Raw genomic sequence first — 12,689 nt, forward strand, 5'->3', positions numbered from 1 at the left:
ACCCCGTAAACAAACCCTTGCTACAAAAAACATCGACAACAGCAAAACAATGGCCAACAGTCCTGGAAGAGGAAGGGCCTTCACCTAGAGGAGTATGACGTGTTGCGGTGAAAGCCGATCTTCGGAAGCTACAACACCGACCACCCTTCTATCGACCAGGAAAACACTTTCCATGGGCACGTGGAACGTGCGAACTATGTTCGAGGCAGGAAAGGCAGCCCAGATAGCAGCAGAAATGCGGGACTACAAACTGTCACTCCTTGGACTTTGTGAAACTAGGTGGACGCAGTCAGGACAACAGCGATTGACAACAGGCGAGCTGATCCTCTTCTCGGGGCATGAGGAAGACGGCGCACCACACACAGAGGGCGTAGCGTTCATGCTGGAGAAGGAAGCACAGAAGGCGCTTATTGGCTGGGAGGCAAGAGGTCCCCGATTCATCACAGCGTCCTTCTCTACAAAGAAGAAGAGACTAAAGATGAATGTGATCCTGTGCTATGCTCCAACCAACGACAGCAGTGAAGACGCCAAGGAGCACTTCTATGACGAATTGCAGAGCATCCTGAACAGACTGAGTGACAGAGACATCAATATCCTCATGGGAGACTTCAATGCTAAGATTGGAGCAGACAATACAGGATATGAAGAAGTGATGGGGAAGCACGGTCTAGGAGACATGAACGACAACGGGGAGCTGTTTGCTGACATCTGTGCCATGAACAACTACGTGATTGGTGGAAGCGTGTTCCCACACAAGAAGATCCACCGAGCAACATGGGTTTCACCAGACCATGTGACAGAGAACCAAATAGACCACATATGCATCGCAAAAAAGTTCAGAAGATCGTTGATGGATGTCAGGGTCAAGAGAGGAGCAGATGTGGCGTCCGACACCACCTTGTGACAGCAAAGCTTAAACTAAAGCTGAAGAAGAACTGGACAGACCACGAAAGAAGAAAAGCAAGATACAACGTGAACTACCTGAAAGACCCCAAGGCGAAAGAAGAATACAAGACAGCAGTCCACAACAGATTTCAAGCACTCCAAGAACTACTTGACGAAGAGACACCCCCAAATATCGAGACCCAGTGGAACAACATCAGAGAGTCTTTCAATACAGCATGCGAGGAAGTCCTTGGAAGAAGGAAACCAAAACAGAAAGAATGGATCACACCAGAAACACAGAAGAAGATCCTCGAAAGAAAGAGAAAGAAAACTGAAATCAACAACAGTAGAACTAGATCGGAGAAGGCAATAGCGCAGAAAGAGTATAGCACAGCGAATGCCGAAGTGAAGCGGAGCATCAAACAAGACAAGAGGAACTACATAGAGGAGCTAGCAACAGAAGCAGAAGAGGCAGCAGCAAGTAGGAACATGAAGAGACTGTACGATACGACCAAAAAGCTGACAGGAAAGATTAGACACTCAGAGCGACCAGTCAAGGACGGAAGCGGTAACACACTGATGGGAACAGACCAGCAGCTGAACAGATGGGCCGAACACTTTGAGGAACTGCTCAACCGACCACCACCAGTAAATCCACCAGACATCGAAGAAGCAGCGAGAGACCTACCGATCAACTGCAACAAACCAACCAAAACCGAGATCAGAAGAGCCATAACACAACTGAAGAATAGTAAAGCCCCAGGACCAGACGAGATACCAGCAGAGGCACTGAAAGCCGATCCTGACCTATCCGTCAACATGTTGCACAGACTGTTTGAGAGGGTTTGGAAAGAGGAACAGGTCCGGCAGACTGGAAAGAAGGACATCTCATAAAGATCCCCAAGAAGGGGGACCTCAGCCGATGCGAGAACTACAGAGGCATCACTCTTTTGTCCGTGCCTGGCAAGGTCTTCAACAGAGTCATACTGGAGAGACTGAAGGGCCCAGTGGACCAGATACTTCGAGAGCAGCAGGCAGGCTTCAGACAAGACCGATCATGCACAGACCAGATAGCAACACTGCGGATCATCGTAGAACAGTCTATAGAGTGGAACTCGCCTCTCTACGTCAATTTCGTGGACTACGAGAAGGCATTCGACAGTGTGGACCGAGAGACGCTGTGGAAACTGCTGAGACACTATGGCATCCCGAGGAAGATCGTCAACCTGATCCGCAACTCATATGAGGGAATGACGTGCCCGAGTAGTGCATGAAAGACAGCTAACAAGAAGCTTCGAGGTGAGGACAGGGGTCAGGCAAGGCTGCCTGCTTTTCACCGTTGCTGTTCCTGATCGCAATCGACTGGGTGATGAAGCAAGCCACCAATGAAAGGCGAAATGGAATCCAGTGGACTCTGTGGAACCAACTAGACGACCTTGACTTTGCAGACGATCTGGCACTCCTGTCCCACAGCCACCGACAGATGCAAGAAAAGACATCAGAGATCCAGTCAGCCTCGGCACAAGTGGGGCTACACATCCATAAGGGCAAGACCAAGATCCTGAAGGTCAACACTGACTGTGAAGAGCCAATCAGGTTGGATGGGGAGCCGCTAGAAGAAGTCGACACCTTTACCTACCTCGGGAGTGTGGTGGACAAACAGGGAGGGACAGACGCGGATGTAAAGACAAGAATTAACAAGGCAAGAGGCGCTTTCATAAAGCTTGGAAGGGTCTGGAACTCCGGGAGCATAGGCTACACGACAAAGATCCGTCTCTTCAACTCCAACGTCAAGTCAGTCCTACTATACGGAGCAGAAACGTGGAGGACGACCAAGGGCACAACGAAGAAGATCCAAACGTTTGTGAACCAGTGCCTGCGCAGAATCCTCAGAATTCACTGGCCAGAGAAAATAAGCAACACCGACCTGTGGCAGAGAACGAAACAACAGCCCATAGAGGAGGAAATCCTGCGGAGAAGATGGGGTTGGCTAGGACACACCCTAAGGAAACCAACATCCAACGTCACAAGACAGTCGCTGACATGGAACCCCCAGGGAAAGAGAAAGCGAGGAAGGCCGAGAAACACCTGGAGACGGGACCTCGCCGCCGACACCAAGCTCACCGGATTTGGATGGGGTCAGCTGGTGACGGTAGCCCAGGACAGGAGGCGTTGGAGGGCGGTCGTCGATGGCCTATGCACCAGGAGGGGCGAAGGGCATAACTAACTAACTATTTATGATTCTACGGTCAAGAATTTTGTATTGAGATTTTCATGAAAAGTAAGGGAAAATGTAATTTTTGCTATTGCTGTTTTCACTAGAGAGAGGGAATGACACTGTTGTAAAGCCAGCTATGTGCTGTCTTTTCACTGGTTCCCCATAATTTTACATACATGATTATCAAAATAGTGTAATGATAAATAGTGTGTATTCAGTGTTTATGTTACCATATAAACCAGTTCATAAATTTAGGCAGACGGAGAGTATAGACACCTAAAACACACGAATTCTTTCTCCCCCCCCTACTCCACTGTTACAGATTGATCAAGAGAACGAATTTCTGGATTCTGCCAACAGGAAACGTTACACATGGCATTGTCACCACAGCTTCGCCATGAAATTGCAGACAACCCCTGGCCACAATCTTTGATCTTCTTCCTGTTTTGAAGTCTCAGGAAACTGAACATCTTATCAACATAAACATGCTTCCTGCTTCAGACTCCAGCTTTATGGATCATCTAGTACCCTGAGCTGAGACCACAACCGCAATCTTGCTGTGCTGGATGAACAACATAAAAGTATTCGTCCTTAGCTACAAACACTCTATTATACACTTATGCAGTACACGAAATTCATAGATATTTTCCGCTGATAACTGGGCTCGTGGGTAACAGCTGTGATGTACCAATTACCACCCACATTAACAGGCCTGCTAGTCCCCGATCAAAAGACTTCATGAGGTACAATAAAAAGCCGAAAGACACATGATTTGTTAAACATACAAATTATGCAGAATGCATAATACAGCAATTTGGTTTATTTAAATGAGTCCCAGTACTGTCTGTACTATCCACATCTCCCATACTACAGTGCTGTTACCTCTCAGTATAATCACCATCCACTCCCACATACATGCTCACAACAATTTCCCCCTTATTGCTGCTCTGGTACTGCCATTGTCATTTAATGTTTATGAGTTCATTTCTCGTCTCGGGCACGCTGTTCTTTCTCTGCACGTGGCATCTGTTTACAGGGCTGGCCGCCCTCCGCCAAGGACGGTCCCAAGCCCGGCTGAAAAAGGAGGAGGGTTGGGCGTGGGGGCCAGCACCCCACCCCGTAAAACAAATCCTTGCTACCGAAACATCGACAACAGTTAAGACTGTAGTCGATGGCCTATGCCCAGGAGGGGTGAAAGGGCCTAAAAAAAAAAAAAAAAAAAAAAAAATGAGTCCCAGTACTGTCTGTACTATCCACATCTCCCATACTACAGTGCTGTTACCTCTCAGTATAATCACCATCCACTCCCACATACATGCTCACAACAATTTCCCCCTTATTGCTGCTCTGGTACTGCCATTGTCATTTAATGTTTATGATTTACTGTCTGAATCATCATCACATTGCTTCTTTTGTAAATAGGTACATGTACTAGTGTTTTTGCATACACAGAAACATGTGTAAGTTCTTTCTAGTTTGTTCAGAAATACAGAAATCAATGTCCTTTCATTGTCACTCATTATTTCCCCATGCCTATATATACCTTAATCTTTAATAAGGCAAAAATTGCTATTGAATGTGCTACGAGGGTCATTCAGAAAGTTCTAAGCCTCACCCAGAAAGAAGAGCCATAAGTGAACATTTTTGTTGTGGTAGCATGCTAACACTTCTTATAAAACTAAAAAAAAAATACAAATTTCTGTTTTAATTTGTGTGCACGTGAGGCCAGTATAAAGGTAAAAAGTAGTGCAACAATTCTAAAAATGGAGAAAAACATGCCCAAGCAGTCACAAAGTATCTGTAAAAGGAAGGTATAACACCTAAGGAAATCTATGAGGACATGGTACAGACACTTGCATAGCATATATATCTGTATAGTAACAATATAATAACTCACATTTTCTTAACATTAGATTTCAAGCAAAGTATGTGATGACAGGGATATTGTCAATTGACTTACAGTTATATTTCTTTGTTTCTGTTACTTTGTGTTCAACAACTTAGTTACGTACTTACCTTTATAGCAAATATCAACTTTAGCTAAACAGATTCCCACCATTCAGCTTCTGCCAGGTGTTGCTTCACATGCAGAGTCACCTGCTGCTAGTCCAACTCAAGACATTGAAAATGATTATGACAAGTGAAGTATATAGCTTTTTAAAAAAAATTTTTTAACTTTGAAGTGTTTTAAAATTTTGTCATCAATTTTTATTGGTTTTACTTTGTGACTTTCTTCCATTTTCATAGGCTAAATTAGAGGAGATAATCAATAGTTTACTAGTGCTTGAGTAGCAGTTAACTATCTCCTTTAATTTGGCCTCTAAGTTCTCATTAAAGAATTCTTACATTAATTTACTACTTGTGAGCTGCTGGAATGGTTGTTCCAATATTGCATTGTCACCTGAAATGAGAAACTGGTGAAAATTTCATACCTCTAGGACTATGAGAAGTGGGTTACAAATTGATTACAAAATTCCACCGAACGCGCGCGCTCACACACACACACACAAACATAATTAGTTAGTTAAGTAAAAGTGTGTACAAAGAACTTTTGCATTAATCAAAGGGTGAATGTGCATGTCCATGACAATGAGCTTCGCAAAAATGAAGATAAAGCAATGAACTATTGTGGAATTACAACGAGTGCAAAAAGATGTTCGCGACCCGTTAAAGAAAGCACAGCGATAGAAAATATCGGATTTTAACGACCTCCTACGGATGAGGCCAAGTAAAATGGCGGTCTTAAACTCGAAACCGTAAAAATACAGAATAAAACGGAGGTAGCGACAGTTTTTCTCAGTGATATTTGGGCAAATCGCAGTGTTTACATGTATGTATTCACACATATAAACACCGCAAAAAAACTGAGAAGAAATAAATTAAGAGATGTTCATAGTAAAGTAAAACTCAAATTACGACCGACAAACAGAGTTGTGTCCCTTGTAGAATTATTGCGAGCTCTATTGTTTATTTCCGAAGTGGTCTCCGGGTAACTCAGATAAAGTTTGTATTTACGACTTTTTCTGATATGACCACTGGAAACACGTAAACTATCAATTGCTGAAATTACATGACGCTTCATTACCCACATGCTCCTTAATTAAGGTTCCTGTAATGTTGGTTTTCTAATGCACTCACTTAGCTGATTACACAATACAGATGGTGAAAAAGAGATTTCAAACTAAGAAACAAATTATCACAATGATGATACCTTTAGTAAATGGAATATATCAGACTCAGTTGTGACTAACTAAATGTTCAGTTTCTATGAAAACATACCAGGTACTGAGTTGTTTCTTACAGTAAAAGACACTTCAAGTCGGCAATACGCTGTACTTAAGTAAAATTATGATAATTGCCTGACAATCACGAGTGTGAAGGTATGTAGACTTGAAATACTTATAATACTGACTGAAAGGGAGACAATAACGTCACTGATTTACGATAGTTTGTGACGACGACAACGATGATGATGATGATTATAGAAATTTTATATAAATCATCTGTTCATTAAAACGCTCGAATACAGATCCTGCAGGATTAAAAGACTTGCAAACAGACCTACTAACACAAAAGATATAAAAAAGTGTTTTTAAACTTGCACGCAGTGACTTATTTGTGTATGAGTCTTTGGAAAAAACTCTGTGGGTGCATGTCTGTCTGAGTGAGTGCTTGCGTGTGTGTAAGCGTGTGTGTGTGCGTGTGTGTGGTGCATGGCACGCATAAGAAAAGCGCGAGAGAAGACAAAACTAAAACTTCTACATTCTCGATAAAGATTTGCCAAAACTGGGTTTAACTAAATAGTGAGCAAACTACAAAGAGAATCGGCAGAGTTGAAGACTAGAATTACTAGACGCTTGCTTCTTAAAACATTAAACATTGTGAGAGATTTTATGTCTACTTCTGAAACAAACTTATGAAACAATTACCATTTGATAAAGACGACGATCCTGATGATGACATGGTAGTTACTGTTGTAGTTGCTGTTGAGGTGGAGGTGATCGTTGTGGTGGTTAAAGGAGTTGTGGTTGATGTGGAAGTAATCGCTTCTGTAGTGAGTTCTAGTCGAGGTCTTGGAGTTACTGTACGAATGGAACGATTTAACGCCTCGAGAGAATGGACCAACAACGCCCTCTACAGGCTTATTTATGAAGATGGCGCACAGTGATAAACACACAACTATCTGTATGTTTCAGTAACTGTTTACTCGCGATCGGCGATCGCTTATAAAAGGAATCCTCAACTTTTAGCTTCTAAGCTTAAAATGTGACTTTGAGTAAGTTCTTCCACTTTCATCATGGATTTTACGAAATCCGTCTACCCGCCTCTCTTACAGTAAAGTTTGTTGACTTTATCATTTTCATTTTCATGAACTGTCCAATGAAATTAGATGAGAAAACATTGTGAAATGTTGTGTTTAAGTAAAGCTGCTATGAGCAACAACAACAACAACAAAAAAAAAAAAAGGTTGAAGCTGCACTGTATTTTCATAAAAACTGTATCCGTATCATAGCAACGCCACGCTATAAGTACTTCACATCATAGCGATGGCTGTACCAATGCAGCTTCTTCATTTTTTTTTTTGGCATTGCACTTACTTTCATGTCTTTCGCAGACAAAAGGCCGAACTTCGTCGCAGTCCTTGTCGCTGAGGGTGCCGTCCGAGGTGATCTCCACACAGTTCTCTCGTCCGTTCTGATTGTTCGGCTCCGAAGGACTCCATCTTCTGTAGTCAGAAAAAGACAAGACTATCGACATGATGCAGTTTTTGGTGATTAGTAAACAAGAGAACTGTCTATAGATTGAAAACAAAGCATTTGTCATAGTTATTTTTTCAGATGGGTAGGGGAGGAAACACAAATGACGATGGGAATAAAGTGAAACTTTTCTTTGACATTTATAACAGAGAAGTTGTACTTGTTGCTTAGCTCAGATTGAAAACTCACTTAACTGGGTCACAAAACTAGGTGGAAACCACAGGCATCAAATGATGACCCGTGACGCATTTATTATCTGCCTTGAGGAAGCAGAACCGGTTAGCCCTAAACCGTAAGTGCACTGGCGCAGCGAACTTCATTTAAGAGATGGGTGACGTAAGGTAGAGTGAGAGAGAGAGAGCATGGGCACCGCCTCCACAAACAAATTTGCTTTCGAGAAAAGGTCAGTCTTTGATAACTTATTTTTCAACAGCCAAAAAGTTTAGGGCATGATCTTTAACTTAACTATCATTGTGTCAAGGTAAGTTCTAATGTTTATTACTTAGAGATTTACCGTGCGCGCGCGCGGTGTGTGTGCTCGTGCGCGCACCTTCATATTATCGGACATTATTCTATTCTACTTGCCACATACTGTAAAGGAGAGACAGACAAAGTTTAAAATCGTGACTCACGTGACTCTCGCTGAAAAAGGCGAACCTGAATCAAGCCACACCCACGTTTTGCTATATGGTGCTGCCCTCTGTAGCCCGACCCACCAAGTATTTCTTCTGTTGGCTTGTCTCATCTCTTTCTTTATCAGGTTCTGCAAGCATCAAGGAAGACATGCAAACAAGCGCACGAAAATGAACAAATGAGCTTTCAAGCTCACAACTATGATGATAAACTGGAAGATATTTAAAAGCATTTCATTACCGACCTTCTAGGACTGTATTGCTGTATTATCGCTAAGAGACATGTATCATTCGTGTAAAATAATATGAAGAACTTGTCCTAATGGTTGATGAATGTTTTCAAAACATGACATTTGTCTCCGTTAACTCATCACAGTCTGCTGGTTTTTAAAAGCCTATAACCGCAATTTAGAAGCCTTAGTATCCCAACATGAAAATAATTATAAAATAATGAGTGAATAAGTGGCGTTTTTTGTCTTTAAGAACTTAATAATACCTGCGCAATCTGTTAATTCTTTCTCTCTCTCTCTGCTTCATCCAGAATCTCATTATTACTTGAATGTTATAGGGGTAGCCACATCAAATGTACTAAAAGCTGGCTTTGTAATGTAATCTAATGTCACGACCTGTCACTCTAAGTACACCTATTGCCAGCCACACACTTCTGCTTAATGATGCTTGACTATAGGTGACAGTCCCCAGACCTTCCACCCCCGACTCCAGGGACCACCTACCATCTCGGCCACGGAGCTGACGGACAGCAGGTAGCCGCCATCCACCTCGCAGTTCTTCTTCGCACTTTCCCAGGGCATGGCGTCTGTGGACAGCTTGTAGCAGGCACGTTGCATCAGGAACCACCCGGTGCCACAGTCCTCGATGGTCTGGGTAGTCTCCTGTCCTGATGCTATTGACACGAGAGGATAAAATGTTGGTGATTGAGGCTTTGATGATAACACCGATGATGATGATGAATGACGATGATTCCGCTCACATTGAGTACAAGAGAAGTACCAATTTGCCGGAAGGTGTTTTGGTCCTGCTGGAAAGCGGCTCACGTCACTCAACCCCCATCTTCAGCAGAACTTTGTCCTTGGGAACCTCCGCCCTCTTCCCGGGAACACCAAAGAGGAAGGGACTGATTGGCCGTAGGGGCTGCAATGTTCAGGTTCAGCCCTGACCCCTTGTTACACACGACAGCATACTAATGACAGTTATCGGCTACAAGGAAGGTCGCTCAGGCAGGCAGGTCAAGGAAGTGAGTGGAGGTTGTCTACGTTGTTCTCAACTAGACCGTTATTCATGCGTGGGGATGGTGCCAGTCAGACCAGGAGTCAAGAAAAAGAACAAACAAAGTGCATGCATGCGCGACTCTGTGCTGTGCGTGCGTATTCGCAGAAAAAGGTTTCGAAGCCTATAGGCTTAGGGGCCTTGATTTTAAAGCACGGAATCATTTGGTTCGAGACGCGCTTGGAACTGTGAATGGAATACACCTTTTCTATTCACTTTATAGACGTGAACAGTTAATACGATAGGGAAGGTAGAGGAGGAAGAAAGTGAGATTTGGTACGCATGGGCTTTGCGGCTGGTATTTGAATTAAGAATCCAGCATCTCGGGCTAAACGTCAGAAGTTACAGCATTTCAGTGGCTGTTGTTAGTAATGTGCATTGAGGTGAGAGACGATAGCAAGCATATAAGCGGCCATGAAGCTGAAGATATGTCAAGAGTCTGTACTCACCCCCAGGATACAAAATCAGCAGAGCGGCAGTTGCTGCCATGGTTACCATGCTCAGCATCTTAAATTGATCTTTACACACTACACTATCCCGACAGAACAATGGCTACAATCTGCCCACACACATTCATGGGTGAGAAATCTTTCTGTTAGCAAGTCCGCAGCTTGAGAAGCACCTCAGAGTTTTCTCCGAGTCTTGAATTTTTTTTCTTTTTTAAAGAAATGTTCGTATCCTCGGTAATAGAACGTAGACGATCTATTTTGCCACGAGCAACTGTTTTAAAGTGTTAAGACACCAAGGAAAAAGCTGCCACCAAATATTTTATAGTTCAGGTTTGTTTCCTCCGTCGAGGATCGCCGCTCCCTGGTTGGTCACGTGGTCTACGAGTGTTAGTCACCGAGGATGCTTATCATTGAGAGCACACTTCCTGATGTGTAGACAAGAATTTCCAGGGGATGGGAAACTCTACCTACTTGCCGTCACTGTCAGTGGTGTGCAGGGGGCGAGACAAACTCATTGGTGTAATTGCACTCACCATTAGATGGCATCGCCCTTCAAATCATTCCTCAATCCATGTCTCTTGCGTCCCCAAACTATTTACGGCCAATGCCATCTACTTCTGCTTCCGATGTAAGGCCAAACATTTTAAGGACTGCGGCTGTGCACAAAAGTAAATTGTAAGGTAGACTTAAATACTATCGTGCACAATAATAACTTTGTAAATGTATGGAAAATAATACTTGGTTTTTTTTAAAATTGTTCGGAAACTTTCTCCTTTTGTACAGACTGACGTACACCTCAAAGAAATAAAAACCAAACAAAAACCTCATTTAATTACTTCTATTTCCAGCAAATTATTCGTATTCTTATTTGAAGACTTCGAATAAGACAATATGTCTTAAGATTCTTTTTGTTATCGCTAAGGTGTTTAAGTTTAACATTGAAATCATTTGTATTTGACACAATATTACAGCTTATGTCTTGTAAAGTAAGGGCTTGTAAACCAATCCCATTTCGCTTTTGTTCTCCATTGACATAAAACTATTATGCAGTGTGATCCTTATAATAATTTTAGCGAAGACAATTGAAATGTTTTCATGTTGTGCGTTTGTCTGAAGTTTTGACCTTTCATTCTTTGTGTGTGTGTGTGTGCAACAGGACTTAACATCATCACCCTTCACCTCCAGGCTCTACTTTAAAATATTGACATTGTTATTTATTTCACCTGCTTGAAAACATATATTTATATATGTATAATGGCAATTTAATAACATACACTAGTTTTAACCGCATCAAATTAAACCTGTGATGACATGGATATTGTGATGACAGGGATAAAGTCAACTGACTTTCAGTTATATTTCTTTGTTTCTGCTAACTTGGGTGTAGAGCACTTAACTGTGTGCTACTACCTTTGTAACAGATCAACTTTAGCAAAACAGATTCGCACAATTCAGCTCTTTCCAGGGTGCTTCTCACATGAAGAATCAACTTTTTACTAGTCAAACTACATGTACGACATGTAAAATATTTTTATAAATTAAATAAGTGAAATACAGCAAGAAAATTGTTTAAAAAGACTTTTTTTAAATACAACTAAGAAGGGTAAAAAAATTCTTTAATATCAGGATTCTCTTTAATAGATATAACTTAAATTATAAAAGTGAGAGGGGTCCAGGAGCGTTCCAAATTCAGAGTGCCCTCACATTTTTTTGTTTAAGTTATAAATATTAAAGAAATCATGAGACCTAGTCACAAATTAGTTCGCCTTTTAGTGTATTTAAAATTAATGCTTTTTAATTTGCTTATTTTATTTTAAACTTTTTGTCTTTTTTAATTTTCTATCGTTTTTTTAAAAAAGTTTTACTTCGTGACTTTTTCCCCATTCCTGGAGGCCGAATTAGGGGAGATAATTTGTATGTTACTAGTCATAGAGCAGCAGTTACCTACCTCCCCTATCTTGGCCTATAAGTTCCCATACAAAATTAAAAATTTTGGTAACTGGTGAAAATTTCACACCTCTAGGACGAGGGGAAGCTGGTTTAAAAATCGATTATTCTACCCAACACATATATACGGACATACGGAGTAAGTAAAAAGTGCATAAAAAGAACTCGCATTAATCAAAGAGTAAATGTGCATGTTCTGATATCCATGACAATTACCATAACAAAAATAATGATGATGATGATGATGATGATTTCTCTTAAGTGAACTGACGATAAAACTATGAACTCTCGCGAAATTTCGACGTGTGCACAAAGATGTTAGCGAACTGTTGCAGCAAGAACAACCTCCGAAAATACGTACGGCTGCCAAAGCTAGGCAAACATGGCGGTCTTGAATTCAAAGCAGTAAAAAATACAAAACAAAACGGAGTGGTAGCGATAGTTTTTCTCAGTGATACTTGGACAAAATCACAAGACGGAAAAAGCAATTATGCACGTTCATAGACAAGTTATG

General features: G+C 41.8%; 1 protein-coding gene across 1 annotated transcript in view; it reads right to left on the reverse strand.

Moving 5' to 3' along the window:
* Positions 1–10,553, reverse strand: part of LOC112573785 (adhesion G protein-coupled receptor L1-like) — a 202,258-nt gene extending 191,705 nt beyond the window's left edge. Inside the window, exons 1-4 of the mRNA XM_025254385.1 lie at positions 10,229–10,553; positions 9,227–9,396; positions 8,493–8,623; positions 7,702–7,829 (exon numbers count right to left, since the gene is read on the reverse strand). Coding sequence (XP_025110170.1) covers positions 7,702–7,829; positions 8,493–8,623; positions 9,227–9,396; positions 10,229–10,286 — 487 coding nt within the window. The 5' untranslated portion in view covers positions 10,287–10,553. The remainder of the gene's footprint in view (positions 1–7,701; positions 7,830–8,492; positions 8,624–9,226; positions 9,397–10,228) is intronic.
* Between the last annotated feature and the right edge of the window lie 2,136 nt (positions 10,554–12,689).

This window comes from Pomacea canaliculata, linkage group LG10 (assembly GCF_003073045.1).
Source record: "Pomacea canaliculata isolate SZHN2017 linkage group LG10, ASM307304v1, whole genome shotgun sequence".
Lineage (NCBI taxonomy): Eukaryota > Metazoa > Mollusca > Gastropoda > Architaenioglossa > Ampullariidae > Pomacea > Pomacea canaliculata.